Here is a 17,189-nt window from a genome sequence, read left to right as displayed (position 1 = left end):
TTATCCTAATAATAATATAGCTACTGGATGGAGTGAAAGAAGTCTAATAGCAGCACTCTATTTTCCTTCAAAAACCAGTACTTGCTCTAGTCCAGGATGTGCTGTTCTCTAAATTTCCTGGGTTCAAGAGGTTGATCCTTATTATACTACTATCTGTCACAAATTGTTAGTCTTCTTTCTCAAGGTAATTTTTATTATAAGAGCAAAACAATATTTTATTTCATCTGGAAAGTGAGATTGGTAATGTCACCAGCCTTGATTCTTTTACAGAGAATATGTGGCCATCAATTATTAGTATATATGACAATGTTTTTTCAATGGTTAAGCATTGTGTAAATACAATTATTATGCCAAATTCCCAAAATAGGTCTCATTGATTGTTAAGGTAGGTTTAAAACTCTTTCTCCTTAAATACTCACATTAAAATAGATTTTTTTAAAACTATAAAATTATATATGTGTATTATGGAGAATTTGGAAACCACAGAAAAGTATAGCAAGAAAACAATGGTCTGTAATATTTAATCATTCATTTAATATTTGTTGAATATCTGTTAAACGCCAGGTATTCTGCTTGGGGTCAGTAATATGCCCATGAAAAAGACATTATCTTGGCTTGCCCTAGATAGAACTTAGAGTCTATCTAATGATGAATTAAGATAGTGGACAATGATAAGCATTGTGTAATATGTTGTGATGGGAGATACAGTTGTGCCACAGGAGAACGTAGGAAGAGTCCCTAACCTGGAATTGAACTTGAGCAGTTGAAAAAGGTTCCCAGTGGAACTGAAATCTAAACTGAAATCTGAAAAATGAATTAGGCGTTAACCACATAAAAAAGGATGAGAAATGTTTCAGGTAAAGGAAACACTTATATGCAAAGGTTTGGAAGTGAGAAATATCACTGGTTATTAGAGAAACTGAAAATAGTTCAGGCTTGCTTAAAGGTAAATTGGGGAGTGTAGCAAGGTATGAGAATAGGAGAAGTAAGTCAGGTTAAGGAGTTAGGATTTTATTCTAAAATCCCACTGAAGGGTATTTAAGCAAGAGAGAGTTATATGAACAGATTTGGATTTTAGAAAGCATCACTTTGGCTTACCTTTGTAATGCTTGGATTAAGAGGGAAAGAAATGGAGGAAAGGAGATTTTGTAAGAGACTGTTGAAATAATCTGGGTAAGAGAACATGTTGATTCAACTAGGATTGTGGCCATGGGGATAAGTGGAAGAACTGTAGAGAAATTTAGGGAGTAGGCCTTGGTGTTTGGATTTGGAGGCAATCATCTGGGGAGCTCAACTTATCACCAGTTCATCTATTATTTATGGAATGTTTGAAAATTTCTGGGCTTTCTGCTAGGGGCTATGAATAAATGCAGAGTAGGAACATATGGCCCTTGCCTCATGGACATATAACCTAGTTGAGGAGGCAGCTAATAATCACACAAATGAATGTAAAATTGTAACTGCATGTAAGTGTTATAGGTGAAACATACTTGACGCCATTACTACGTAAAATAGAATGAGTTGACATATTTGGGTTGGTCAGGGAAGTGTTCTCTGCGAAACTGACATGGGGAAAAACTTAAAGAAAAGTTCAGTTAGATAAGAAGTTAGGCAAAGAAGGAAGGAAGCAGTATGCCTCGCGGAGCCAATATCTGAGTAAAGGCCCTCTAGGTAAGGAGGAGCATAGCTTAGGAGGGGGAGAGAACACAGAGTGGCTGAAGAGCCTGATAATTGTGGTGGAAATTGTATCACATCTATCGTGTCAGAGAATTTTACTTTTATCCCAAGTGTCTTGGAAAGTGACAGGCAGAGATATTGGTAGTATGTTGGAAGAGCTATTAGTTAAATCATCTGATTTGGGTTTGGGAAAAAAAAATCACCTGAGACATAATGTGGAGAATGTTGTAAAGATGGCTATAGTGGATATGTGGACACCCAGTTAGGAGTCTGCTGTGGCAGTTCAAGGGAAGTGATGCTGACTTGGACTAAGGTAGTGGTGGAGGACACGGAGAGAGGTGGGTGGATCAGAGAGAGATTTAGGGAGGGAGAGTGATGGCTTCTCTTTTACCATCTCTCGCATCCAGATGGTTACTAAATTCTTTGATTCCTCCTTTAAATCTGTCTAGAATCCTATTTCCATTGATCCTCATTTCCACTTTTTTTTCCGACCACCATTATCTCTCATTGTCTAAGTGTTTAATGCTTCCATTCCCTCCATGTTTGCTTCTGTAGGTCCATTCACCTCACTGCAACCAAATGCTATTTCCAAAATGCAAATGTGTTTGTCATTCCCCTATTTAAAATCCCAAATTGCTATCCATAGACTTCTGAATGGAGTAAGAAGTTTTTAGTATACTCCAGTGTCCACCACCCTTCCCTTTCTCCAGTCTTGCCACTTGCTTATTCTCAATTGTATAAGTCAGGGATGATGTTTGAGTTTCTGGCTTGGGCAGCTGAGTGGATGGCACCATTCATTGGTATAGGGAATAAGAGAAGAGGGGTTTTTGAGAGAAGATGAGTTGACCCCCATATAATAATAATTCATTAAGATACCATGAGTTAAATGATGGAAAGAAGAAAATAAGTCCATAAAAGAACAGAGTGATTAAAAGAAACAAAAATCTCATTGAGGCCTGGAGAGTAAGGATTGTTGAAAAGGAAGGGGTAAATGATACTGGTTGTGTGCTCAAATGTTTCTGGAATGAAAGAAAAAAGTTAAAAAGAGTTTAAAAAGTTAAAAATAGTTAAACTAGGAAGAGATCATTTACATTGAAAATTGTCATTTTTAAAATCTAATTTGTGCAAATTATCGATGTTTCAAATTTAGTGAAGCTAGTACTCTGATTGCTTTATTTATTGTTTCTTTTACTTTTTATTGTAGGAAGCTTACAGTGTGAAGCAGTCGTTGCTGATATCCTAGATAAAGGATCTGGTTTATTAATTCTTTTGGATGGTAACTCATTTACAGTTTGCACAATAACATTATTAGATCTATACTGTTTGTATGTAACATAATACCTCATCATACCTCATCATTAGAGTTGATTAATAAGTGTATACTCATCTTCCAGTTTGTCAGAAAGCAAGATAAGCATTCTAAAAATTCTAGAAATGCTTCTAGAAAAATAAAGATGGAGAGGGAGAACGAAGTAGAGTACAGCTGGGGTGAGAAAAGGGCATTTTAAAAGCTTTGAAACAACATAGAGATGAGAATGTGACTTGTATAGAGAGCACAGAGGAGAATTATGCTTAATGGAGTATGTTTTTAGCTGGAAGGAAAATATAGACTACCCTCTGTTGACAAGTAGGCTTTACTATAGATAATCTTTTCTAAGTTGACTCTTTGGAGCTTGGAACATATGTGACCACTGAATCACTCTTTTAAATGGTGGTTAAGTTCCTGGCCTAACCCATTTAAGCCTATTTAGCTCATAATGTGGTTTAAGCACTATAGACACATTTTATTTGTGGTGGGAAAAAAATAAAAGAGTATAATAGTTTAATAAATGTTGAAATACTAGTAATTAAAAGCTAAGGATGCATTGCTTAAGATTTACTGATTTTGAAACTTGAGAACAAGGAAATAATTATTTTTAAAAATATTGGAAATAAAACAGTGGAAAATTTAATATACAAATATTTGGAATATTGACTGTATAATTTTTGTCCTAAATACATAGGAGGTTATACTGTATATGCTGTTTGGAAACATGCCTTGTATTTTCTTATAGATACATTGAGAATGTTTTTAATGCTCCTCAGTATTCTCCTATGTTATTTTTTTCTGACTGTGTAGTATTTCATCATATGTATGTGCTCTTTTCTTCTCTTCTTCCCTCCTCTTCTTTAGATTTTCATATTTTCTTGTCATTGCAAATGTTGGCTAGCATTTGTCTGCAGTCGTCTCAGTTTTTGTCTAGTCTTCTAAGCACTGTACTATATGTAACATTGCAGAAAGCACAAGTGTTGTAATTAACCTTAGCTTTGATTTTTATTTTTCTGTCTTAATCTACTCCATTCATTCAATTGCAATTGAAAATGAGTCATAGCATATTAAAATTTGTAGACAAAGTACAGATGAGGTTAGATATACAGTTTTCTGTATAATAAAGATAAAAATCTTATTTAAATACAGATTGCTCCAACTTTCCTTATTTTTTGTTACTACATTTTTTAAATATGCGATTCAAAATCATATTCTGAGTTTTCTAGAGCTAGATATAAAACAGGTAACCTTCAAAGTCTCACTAGTGAATTAGTAAAAAGAGGGAGAACTCTCATGTATTCATTCATTACTGGCTTCCTTATTTGCTAAGTTGCTCACATATTTATACATTGTTTTGAAACATCTCCAGGGATTGTTGAACATATCTTGGTTAAGTAGTTATAGCCTTTAATTGCTCCTTTTATTTTGCCTTCTATTTATTTTCTAGTGTATTCTTATTCTGGAAAGGAACTTATATGTTACAATCAGTTCTCTGTCTTCGTTGTTGGCTCTGGAGGATTTGGTGGAAAACGGACATCAGACAAAGTCAAGGTAGGCCATGATTTTACTTATGATCAAAATAAATGTACAATTAAGGATCCTTGTCTATATTTGGAATTTATATCACCATATGTGTAATTTTAGAGTCAAGCAGGGACTCAGTAACCCATATTGTTTTGAGTCAGAATATGTTCTTTGGATTTGAAGTGCTTTTTATATAACATATAACATTTTATATATAGAAAATTCTTGCAAATTATAAAATAACAGATAATTATGAGAATGTTGCTTTCTTTACAAACTTTGCAGCACCTAAATGTTTTTGGAAAAACCTATCACGTACAAATGATTCTTGTATGGTTTAAGAATCTTCATTCATTAAATGACCTATTTCTTTTTTGTAAGTCAATTCTAATACTCTTTAGTTCTCAAATCTGAAAAACATATTTTTCTTAAAACTATTTTGTAATTTGTAATTTACACTAATTTAATCTTGCCTTCACCTCTAATTTATTTGAGGCAATATGCTTATATTATTGTAAATATTCTTTTGTAGTAAATAATGTACTGTTCAAAGCAACACTGAAGGATGGCTTCTGGAGTAGGTGACATGAAAAGCTTCTCAGACCCTCTCCCCAGTGAAACTACTATATGTAGTAAAAAATGTAGCAAAAAATTATTAAAAATAATCAAAACCCACAGCCATTTAAAATGTCTAGTAATCGTCCTAAGGGCATTCAACAGATGAAGAAACATTTTTGCAAGAAAATCTTTATCATGGTAATTAAAGTGAGAAACTGCAGCATTTGAGCCATGACCTATGCTATCCTTTCCCCAACTTAATTAGGGAAGTTCTATAATGGGTAGTGTAATTAAGAACAGGATCTCTCTCCCCCCACCTATAAGTTTATTAGTGAGAAGCAGGAAAAGGGCCATTTGTGAAGAGCCCTTCTGGGGTTGGAACAAACTTTCAAGACTGACCTCAAAGACTACCCTTGCAAAGGGTCTGAATTTTATTGAATCAGACCGTGGAGCAATTTATGCCCCAGGACATTCTTAATAGCAGTAAAGTATTCAGCTGGCAATTAGTGGAGACTCACAGTTGGATATTATACTGAAAGATGCAGATAACCTAACAAAGACATCAGGGAGAGACAGTCAAAGAGAGTCTTGCTGATTTGTCATCCCAGAATGGCTGTATGAATGCCCACGGCTGTGCCTTCTGAGGAGCAGCATCAGATGCTGTTTACTGTTGGGGAAATAGAATTCACTAAAATAGTCTAGCTAAGTCACTAAGCAAAATAAACAAACGAACAACAACAAAAGACAGTATCTATATTAATATCCAGAGTTGCTACAATATATTATCTAAAATGTTCCGTTATCAACAAATAATCGTCAAACATAGAAAACAAAACAGGAGAGTGTGACAAGAAAAAAAATAGACGACGTAATCTGTCTTCGAGAGGACCCACATGTTGGACTTGGCACACAAAGAGAAAGGAGCTATTATAAATATGTTCAAAGAACTAAAGGAAACCATGCCTAAATAAATAAAGGAAAACATTATGATAATGAGTTACCTCATAGAGATTATTAATGAGATAGAAATTATAAAAATAATCCAGTGGAAATTCTGGAGTTAAAATGTGTAGTAAATGAAATGAAAAATTTGCTAGAGATTCTAAACAATAGGTATGGACTGGCAGAAGAAATCACCAAAGAGCTTGAAGATAAGATCAGTAGAGATTATACAGACTGAAAAATAGAAAAAAAAGAATAGAAAAGAGTGAAGTCTCAGAGAAATGTGGGGCACCATTAAGCATACCAACATTTATATAATGAGAGGAGCATAGAAAGTGAAATGAGAGAAAGGAGCAAAATGGATGGATATTTGAAGAAATAATAACTATAATAGAAAACCAATTCCCAATAGGATAAACACTGTTGTGACCCTGTGAAATGAGACACAAAGACGCGGACACTTGTTGCAATCTTTCAGCAACCCCTGCGGAATGAGTCACACAGACACGGGACGTACGAGAAGACAAGATGACTGACTGCAGCCCCGAAGAGCTCCAGCTGCTTTATTTTATATCATTTCTTACAACTCTTTTGCTGACCAAGACTGTTTTTCAGTGTATTACTCCCTTGCTCTCTTGTTACTTTCAATCTAGCCTCCCGGATATCTGGGTAGCAAAAAGGAAACATTCCATACTTCGTGTGCGAAAGTAGGAACAAAACAAGTCTGTTTGCAGAACATGTTTTTCCCCTTCATCCCCAGATAAAGCTCATGGCCAGGAGCTTGCTGTTTGCAGCAGACCTCCTCAAGGCCACTCTGAAGCTAGTCACTCCCTATAAATTCCACAGGTTTTCTATTAACCCTTGGCTCCTACAAAACACCAAGATCCACATGCAGATGAATCGTAGTGAAAATGTTGAAAGCCAAAAAGAAAATCTGGAAGAAAGCAAAAGAATAATGACTCATTACTTAAGAAAAAACTGTAGTAAGGTTTGCAACTGACTTCTCAGCAGGAACTATGAAGGCAGGCAGACATGCTTGAAGTGCTAAAAAAAGAAAGAAAATAATGTCAACCAATAATCTTAAAAATAGCAAAACCATCTTTCTAAAATGAAAGCAAATAAAGACATTCTCAGATAAATACAAACTGAGAGATTTGTTGCTAAAAGACCTGCCTTACAGGAAATACTAAAGGAAGTTATTCAGGCTGATAGTGCATGATCATATTTTATAATTATTTTTATATGAAATGTCCAGAATAGGCAAATCTATATACACAGAAGGTATACTAGTGGTGCTAAGAGCTGGGAGAATGTGGGGAAATTGGAATGACTGCTAATGTGTAAGGGGCTTTTTTGGGGGGAGGTGAAAAATGTTCTAAAATGAATTGTGGTACTGGTGGCACAACTCTGAATATACTAAAAATCATTGAATCATACATTTTAAATGGGTAAATTGTGTGTTGTGTGAAAGATAGCAAAATAAAGCTGTAAAAAAAAAGCAATATTGATCAATACTAAGTGAAACCCATGTCTCGGGCCCACTTTTTTTTTCCTTCTTCAATTTATGATAATTTATTGCCTGTGTGTGGGAAAATTATCCTGTCAGCTATTAGATGATTGTTATTTATGTGGGACTGTATGTCTGTTTCTAGATAGGGAGTCCCAAGTTATTAAGAACCCTAATGCAGGTTATATACTGCACAGCATGTATAGTGTCCTGGTTTGAACGAAAGGTTTAGATATGTTATATTCATTTTTAACTTTTTCAAGCTTTTAGTGAACTTGTTATATTTGAAAAATGTAAGTCCGAACCTCTATTACTAAAGTAAATGCATTCTATTTGGCATTTTTTCCCTTTTTATCTATGTATCCATTTTTAAAATTGGATAACAATGAAGTAGGCCAGGAATCTTATCTACATCATGTTCTCTAGTTACTTCTTTAGATATTATTGTGATAATTAAATATGTTTCTCACTGGTATCATTTATTACTTTGAGAGAAATAAGTGATGCAATTTAAGTCATAGTAAAACCCTGTGCCATGAACTGATTGCTTTTCTGTTAACATGCTCTCTGTAGTATTAAGTGACACTATCCATCCTATATACTCTGCCACATATCTTTGGCCATGGCTTGCAATTGGTATTGTGGAATGAAGGATACCCTAAAATTGTAAAAGGGTGCTCAGGGCTACTTACCAATAAAATCGAAGAGTGAAGTCAGGCCTCCAGTTATCACCCAGTGGAATGAACTGAAATAAATATATAATTAAAGCTGGCAAAATAGACACTGAAGGGGAGATTGTGGAAAAATGACAGATTAGGGACTTCCAGGACTCAGTCCTTCTTCCAGAACAATTACTAAACAGGTAGGAATGGTATGAAACAGGTAGATTAGAGAGCCCTAGACTCAGTCCTTCTACCAGAACAGCTATTAAATAGAAAGAATTTGTATGAAATTTCTACATTCCCTAAACAGCATCCAGGGAAGAGCGACAGGCAGAGACTGATAAATTATGGTAAAGAGTAGTAAATTCCTCCTTCTGCATAGCAGCTGCGGGTACCCATCCCCCAGTCTATGGCAGACCACAGTGGGGTCCAGCCCTTGGCTAGCTTGCTGGTGACAGAAAGGGACATAAAAATCTTCTTCCTCAAGACAAGGGGTGGGCACAGCCAATCACTGATTGTGGCTTTTGATTAGCAACTTTGGATTGCTGGTGCCCAGCTCTGAAACAATGGTGCCCATTGTTTCAACCTGCCTTGGAAAAAGGCAGTGGCAGAAGAGACTTAAAGATGGTATGCTTCCTCCGGGTTTTGGTGGGGAGAGGGGGCAGTTAGTTAAAGAGGTGTACTTGCTGGGCAGGCCAGGTACTCCCAGGGCACTTTGGAGCCGGTGTGCAGTGCTTTTGTGGTTCCTAGCTTTGTTTTTGTTGGAAAAGACTGACTTGGGAAAGACTTCTCCAGCATGCCCCTTCTACCAGAAATTTCCTGCCAGTCAAAATAGCTTGATACCATGAAAGTATTGTAAGAAATTTTGGAGGTGGATCATCTGGGGCAAAGACTTGCTGGTTTCAAATACCTAGGAAAGTGGTCTGTCTCTGGGAAACAGAGAGGACACCAAACTCCTGGAAACAGGGGGACTCCAAAGCAACTAACAAGCAAAAACTCGCGTATGACATGGGCCCAGAAAGACAGGGAAAACACTGTGTGTTTGTTTTCCTGTTGGAGGACTTCCTGTTGGACGACTGAAGCTCAAGAAAACCTGTGCCTTATCACCATCTGGTTACAAAATCAGGAAACAGACATCTCAGGGAATAATCCCAGAGATAACATTTTTAAATATCAAAATGTACAGAATGCAACAAAATAGGCCAAGACATACAGAAAAACAAGAAATGTTGGCTCATTCAAAGGGAGAGGATAAAAATCCAGAAAACATGAATGGAGAAGATGAGAATGTGGACATAACAAACAAATTCTTTAAAAAAATGATCTTAACGGTGCTCAAGGAGATGAAGGAAAATACAGAGAAGAGCTGAAGGATATCAGAAAAACAATAATGAGGAATATGAGAATATTAGTAAGGAGATAGAAATTTAAATATGGAGCCAAACAAAAGTACAAGAGTTGAGGGCCACAGTAATGGAAATGAAAATTTCCCAGGAGGGTTTTAAGATCAAATTGGAGCTGTCAGAGTTAACCTTGAAACTGGAAAAACTAGAAAAAGAAAAGCAGACTAAATGAGCAGAAGGAAGGAAGTACTAGAATAGAATAGAGAAAATGATATAGTAATCAGCAATAAAAAGAATCAACAAAACCATTATTGCTGATGCCATTGAAATAAAAAAGACTGTAAAAAATAGATCTAAACAAACCAATTACTAGTAAAGAGATTGAACCAGTAATCAAAAAGCTCCCCTAAAAGAAAAGCCCAGGACCAGATGGCTTCACAGGGGAATCCTATCAAACATTCAAGAAGACTTAACTCCAATTTTGCTCAAACTCTTCCAAAAAATTGAAGAGGAAGGAACACTCATTATTCGTTCTATGAAGGCCAACATCACCTTTACACCAGAACAGATAAAGATACCACAAGAAAAGAAACTACAGACCAATACCTCTTATGAATATAGATGTAAGAACCTGCAACACAATACTAGCAAACTGAATCCCACAGTATATTAAAAGAATTAAACATCATGATCATAGGGGTTTAACCCAGGTATGCAAGATTGCTTCAACTTAAGAAAATCAATTTATATAATACATCACATTAACACAATGATGGACTAAAGCCCCATGATCATCTCGGTTGATGCAGAAAAGGCATTTGACAAAACCCAACACCCTTCTTGATAAAAACACTTAGAACAGTAGAACAGAAGGAAACTTCCTCAGCATAATAAAGGGCATATATGAGAAGCTCACAGCTAATATCCTATTTGATGGAAAAAAGTCTGAAAGCTTTTCCTCTATGATCAGGAACAAGACAAGGATGTATACTGTCATCACTATATTTAATACTGTACTGGAAATTCTAGCCAGAGCAGTTTGGCAAGAAAAATAAATAAAAAGGCATCCAAATTAGAAAAGAAGAAATAGAATTTTTCCTATATGTGAATAACATAGTCCTCTGTACAGAAAATGCTAAAAAATCCATAGCATATCTCCAAGAGCTAATAAGCAAACTCAGCCAAAGTCAATAGTGTTTTTATACCCTAGCAATGAACAATTGGAGGAGAAATCAAGGAAAAAAACCCCACTTGCTATAGCAACTAAAATAATAAACTATCTAGAAATAAATAAAACCAAGAATGTAAAGGACTTGTACACCTAAAGCTACAAAATGTAGCTAAAATAAATCAAAGGAGATCTAAATAAATGGAAGGACATTCCATGTACATAGATTGGAAGACTAAATATCATTAAGATGCCAATCCTACCCAAAGCAATTTATGGATTCAGGGCAATCCCAATGAAAATTCTAATAGCTTACTATTACAGAAAAGGAAAAGCCAAAGTCGAATTTATATGGAATGGTCCCAAATGGAGGTCCCAGATAGCTAAAGCCATTTTGAAAAAGAAGAGTAAAGTTGGAGGACTCACATTTCTTGATCTTAAAACTTATTAGAAAGCCACAGTAGTTAAAAGTATGGTACATACCCAAGGACAGGCATATAGACCAATGGAATTGAATTTGAGAGCTCAGAAGTCAGTCCTCACATTTATGGCCCATGATTCTTGGCAAATTGACAAAGACTACTCAATTGGTAAAGAATAGTCTCTTTAACAAATGGTGCTGGGAAAACTGGGTCTCCATTTGCAAAAAAAAAGAGGACCCCTACCTCACACCTTATTCATGAATCAAATCAAAATGGATCAAAGACTTAAATATAAGAGCCAAAACTATCAAACTCCTAGAAGAAAACATAGGGAGGCACTGTCAGGATCTTGTTTTAGGCAATGGATTCTTAGACTTGACCTCTAAAGCACAAGCAACAACAGAAAAAAATAGATAAATGAGACCTAATCAAAATTAAAAACTTTTGCGCCTCAAAGGACTTTATCATGAAAGGAAAATGACAGCCTACACAAGGGGAGAAAATATTTGGAAACCGCATATCCTATAAAGGTTCAATATCCAGAATATGTAAGGAAATCCTTCAACCTAACAACAAAAAGATAAATATCCCAATTAAAAAATGGGCAAAAAGATTTGATTAGACATTTCTCCAAAGAACATGTACAAATGACTGGAAAACACATGAACAGATTCTCAATATCATTAGCTATCAGGGAAATGCAAATCAAAACCACAATGAGATGCCATTTCACGTCTATTAGAATGACTGCTATTAAAAAAAAAAAAACTGGAAAATTACAAGTGTTGGAAAGAAATAGGAATACTCATTCATTGCTGGTGACAATGTAAAATGGTAGCCACTGTGGTGGACTGTTTGATAGTTCCTTAGAAAGCTAAGTATGAAACTATTTTATGACCCATGATCCTGCTTCTAGGTATATACCTAAAAGAATTGAAAGTAGGGATTTGAACAGATATCTGCATAGTAATGTTCATAATGGCATTATCCACAATTGCCAGAAGATGGAAGCAAGTGTCTATCAACTGATCAATGTATAAAATAAATGTGGTATATACATTCAATGGATTATTATTTAGCCATGAAGGAAGTGAAGTCCTGACCTATGCAACAATGTGGATGAACCTTGAAGGCATGTTGAGTGAAAGAAGCTGGACACAAAAGGACAATTATTGTATGATCTCAGTGATTTTAAATAATTAGAATAAGCAAATTCATAGAATTAGAATTTATAATAGAAGTTACCGTGGATGGGGTGGGGATAGGGAATGGGAAGGTAAGGCTTAAAATGTACAGGATTCCTGTTTGGAATGAGGGAAATGTTTTGGTAATGGATGGTGGTGATAGTAACACAACATTGTGAACACAGTTAACAGCACTGAAATCCACATCTGAATGTGATTAAGAGGGGATGTGTTAGATTATATATGTGGTAACAGAATAAAATTTTTAAAAAATCCTTGAAGCTACGTTGCAGAAACAGTGACCCCTAAGTTAAACCATGGAGCATGTTATTAATGCAATTATAAAAATGTGCTAAAAAATATACACAGGATGCAACTGAAAGGGTTGCAGTTTCTGCAGTAATCTTTGAAAAATGGCAGTCAAAGAAAGAGAACAACTTTCCCCTTAACCTTTTACTTATTACTATATTTAGTTTTTTGGATTTGTGAAGGATAAGTTTAGGAGTGTGTCTAAGTCTGGGATTTTAACCATGAAAAATTGCTGTGTAATTCTTTTAAGTCTCTGAAGGAAGAAAATTTGCTTTTCTTTGGTTAAATGCAACCATAAATTTGTGCTCACACACTTTGTAGATAACTACAGTTTGTATTATCAAGTACTTATTTTAAACATTGGGGTTAAGGTATCAAAATAATTCAGTTTTTTTAGTGAGTTCAAAATGTATTATTTTATTAAAATGGCAAATTAATAGTAGAAATTTAAGAGGCAAATGTTAGAGACAATCAATTTACGTATGAACTGTGTGTCTAATTCTTATACTTATCAACAACCTTTGCATAGGGAAAAATGTCAGATCTCCGTTGTGGCCTAGTGAATGGATCTGGTTATATAACTCCTTAGGTTAAACAGAACCACTTTGGAAAAATCATAATTTAGATGAAGTTGCTGTTAAGAAATTTTAAATGTCATTATCTGCTGATCATAAAATACATAGGATTTTTTCATCTGACTTAGAGTATTGAAATGTGTTTGTCAAATAGCATTTTGAGAAACATGAACCTTGTTAGTATTTAACATCCAACATATCTTTTGATTTCAGTTAGCTGTACCCATACCTAATAGACCTCCTGATGCTGTATGTACAGATACCACCTCCCTTAATCAGGTAAGATTATACTTTTTGAGAAATGATATATTCACCTGGCAGATGATACTTTTCTATTTAAAAATCTGATACTATATAATTTGGGGATTCTGAAAGTAGTGTCTTTGTATTCAACATCATAAAAATAGACATATTTCTACAATTGGAATTCATTCTTTCTAAATTTTACTTACCAATTTTTCTCCATTAGATATAAAAAGTATATATTTTCATTAGTTCAGAGAGCATCATACTTTGTTGGTAATGGAGTGCTTACCAAGACTGCCTAGCTTAATAGTGAAGAATTTCATGAAAGTCTTAGAGAGCAGGAAGAAAGAGTTCAAAGGTGAGTGTTAGTCCTCTTTTTCTCTCTCAGGAAGGTATGCTGTGCCACATTACTTGGAAATAGATTATTTTATGCTAATTTTAGAGAACAGGGAAGACAAAGTATCTTAGAAGGTGTGGGTGATTAAGTAATTTTTGTTTGGCATCAGTAATTTGTTTCCTTATAAAGGGAATAAATGCCCTGTCATTTCACAGATTCTGTAAGCATGCTAAGATTTATTTAAGAAGCAGAAGGCAACCATAAAGAAGTGAAAAGCAAATTTATGTTTGAAAGACTTAAACATTTGTCTCTAAAGTGGCCAGAAGCTTAGCCATGCAGATAGATGAACTACAAAAACTTTACTCCTCTGAAATTAAGGGAACATATAATGATAGCAAATTATTCATAAAGTTCATTTTTTATACTAATTTTTATATATTTGATTCTTCTGCAGGATTTTTCTTTTCTGACAAATAGACATAATTTCATGAGCCAAAAGGATTAAGGATGGTACATATGATTGTGTTTTTTTCTACACTGTATAATTTGGTGATGGAAAGAGCACTACTTTATTCCTCAGATTAGTTTCATCCTTCAAATGTTTTTCCTATGCCTTGCTGTTTTTAATCATTTCTTAAGAATGTACCCATGTTTATATATATGTATATATATAAAGCTTCACAGAGAAATTAATTTTATTAGGATATTAAAGAATAGAAAAGGGTTCATGGTTTCATCATTCAGAAAACCCAACAAGTACTCATTTATTATTTTTAGATTACACTGAAATAATAAAATGTATCAGTTGTAAATTAGACGAACTGAATAATTTCTAAATTTGAATTTCCATATGCAGTAGGTAGAGGGGTTATCTTTCTTTTACTCTTTTTCAGAAGAATAGAACTTTTTCTTAGTTTTTAGTGGGGTTTAATATCTTGCTGTGTGACAGAGGATATTTTTTAAGTCAACCAATATTTTTTTGTGTAAATGGACACCTATGTTTTCACAGAGGTTCTTGAAAGCTATATACCATTTCTTCAAAAACATTTTGCATAAAACTATATAAAATTTCAGGGGATTTGTGGTCCCTGTCAATGGGATCTGTGCTGTAGGAGATACAAATGAAGTAAAAGAAATAGATTCATTCTAGTCTTCCCTCTTACTATGTTTCTCCCTTCTCCAACAGTGAGAAATCTTCCCCCCATTCTCCTCAATTCAGTTACGTTCTCAGTCCCAGTTAACACAGAAAGTAGTTCCAGAAATGCTAGATGATATCACTGTGAAAAACAAAGTTATTAAGAAGAGTCCTTTGTTTGTTTATACTTCTTTTTGTCTTCAGATTGAGGATATTTGTTAAAATCCCGTGTTTAAGGTATTTGTGTCCTTTTTCTCTTTCCTAACTCCCCACCTCAGGGAGGTTGTATATTCATTTGAAATACAGTTGTGGTTCATTCATTTGTCAGTGTAGATTTGCCTCATACTTGTTGATTTTTTGAGCATATAAAACACTTACATAGTTCCAAAAGTTTGAAAGTATGTGCTTGGAGAAGTGTCACTCCCCATCTTTTCCACTCCTGTCATTTCTAGACTCTACCCTTTCCCCTCCACCTGCGGTAGGTAGCCAGTTTCATTTCTTTCTTTCTTTTTTTTTTTTATTCTTTTGTTTCTTTTTTGCACATAGTAAGCAGATACATGTATATTTTCTTATTTCTCTTTTTTTTATATTAATGGTAGCATACCATACATACTCTTTTGCTCTGTTTTTTCAGTTAGCAATATATCGTGTACCTTACAGTTTTTTCTTTTCTTTTATTTAATTTTTTTTATTGTATAGTATAATATATATACAAAGCAAAGAAATAAAGAAGCAATAGTTTCCAAAGCAATCTTCAGCAAGTAGTTACAGGACAGATCCCAGAATTTGCCATGGGCTGCCATACAATCCTCTCATATTTTTCTTCTAGCTGCTTCAGAATAATAAGAGGCTAGAAGGGTTAAATATTTTTTTTTATCATCACACCAACTTTTTTCCTTCTTTTTTTGTGAAAAATAACATATATACAAAAAAGCTATAAATTTCAAAGCGCTGCACCACGGTTAGTTGTAGAACATATTTCAGACTTTGACATGGGTTACTGTGGTAGATTAAGGTTTCTACTTGGCCAAATGAAGGCACCTAGTTCTGTTGCTGTGGACAAGAACCAATGGCATGTGAACCTCATCTGTTGCTGATTACATCTGCAGTCCGCTAGGAGGTGTGCCTGCTGTAATGAATGATGTTTGATTTAATTGGCTGGTGCTTAAATGAGAGAGCTCAACGTAGCATAGCCCAAGCAGCTCAGCATACCTCATCTCAGCACTCGTAGCTCAGCCCAGGCCTTTGGAGATGCAGAAAGGACTCACCCCAGGGAAAGTTGTTGGAACCCAGAGGCCTGGAGAGAAGGCCAGCAGAGATCGCCCTGTGCCTTCCCTCAGTTGAAAGTTAGCTGCCTTTCCTCTGAAGAACTATACGTTAACTAAGTAAATCCCCTTTTATTGAAAGCCAATCCGTCTCTGGTGTGTTGCATTCTGGCAGCTAGCAAACTAGAACAGTTACAATTCCACAATTTTACTTCTAGCTGTTTTTATTTCTAGCTATTCTAAAATACTGGAGACTAAAAGAGATATCAGTTTAATGATTCTTTGTATAACTCCACCATCACCTTTGATCTTTCCATACCTCTCTTTAGGTTTGTTTGGGCTATGGCAATTCTAAATTTTTTATATTGGAAGGGGTCTGTCACTAATAATATGTGGTAGGGAGATGAAACTCTTTGATGTTCTAGAGAAGCTGGGGTAGGTTTTAGGACTTGTCTGGACCAGGGACTCATCTGGAGGTTGTAGGTTTTTAGAAAATTACTCTAGTGCATGGAACCCTTGTGGAATCTTATATGTAATGCTCTTTAGGATTGGCTGGAATGGTCCTGGTTGGGGGTTGGCAAGTTATGATAGGTAGCAAGGTCTACTTGAAGCTTGTATAAGAGCAACCTCCAGAGTAGCCTCTCGACTCTATTTGAACTCTCTCTGCCACTGGTACTTTATTAGTAATGCTTCTTTCCCCCCTTTTGGTCAGAATGAAATTGTTGATCCCCTGATGCCAGGTCTGGATTCATCCCTGGGAGTCATCTCTCATGCCGCCAGGGTGACTTTCACCCTTGGATGTCATATCCCATGTAGTGGGGAGGGCAATGATTTCACTTGGAGGGTTGGACTTAGAAAGAGTGAGGCCATATTTGAGCAATGAAAGATGTCCTCTGAAAGTAACTCTTAGGCATACTCTATAGATAATCTAAGCTTCTCTACTACCTACATAAGCTTCACAAGAGTAAGCCTTCAAGATCCAGGGCATGGTCTATTGATTTGGGCATCCCTAAAGTTAGACACAGT

General features: G+C 35.3%; 1 protein-coding gene across 1 annotated transcript in view; it reads left to right on the top strand.

Moving 5' to 3' along the window:
• The window catches only part of HSD17B4 (hydroxysteroid 17-beta dehydrogenase 4), a 103,219-nt gene that overhangs the window by 40,811 nt on the left and 45,219 nt on the right, over positions 1 to 17,189 (top strand). The window contains exons 15-17 of the mRNA XM_077138864.1: positions 2,882 to 2,953; positions 4,434 to 4,537; positions 13,394 to 13,459. Of these exons, the coding sequence (XP_076994979.1) occupies positions 2,882 to 2,953; positions 4,434 to 4,537; positions 13,394 to 13,459 (242 nt within the window). The remainder of the gene's footprint in view (positions 1 to 2,881; positions 2,954 to 4,433; positions 4,538 to 13,393; positions 13,460 to 17,189) is intronic.

This window comes from Tamandua tetradactyla, chromosome 21 (genome assembly GCF_023851605.1).
Source record: "Tamandua tetradactyla isolate mTamTet1 chromosome 21, mTamTet1.pri, whole genome shotgun sequence".
NCBI classification, from domain to species: domain Eukaryota; kingdom Metazoa; phylum Chordata; class Mammalia; order Pilosa; family Myrmecophagidae; genus Tamandua; species Tamandua tetradactyla.
This window is presented reverse-complemented; position numbering and strand designations above follow the sequence as displayed.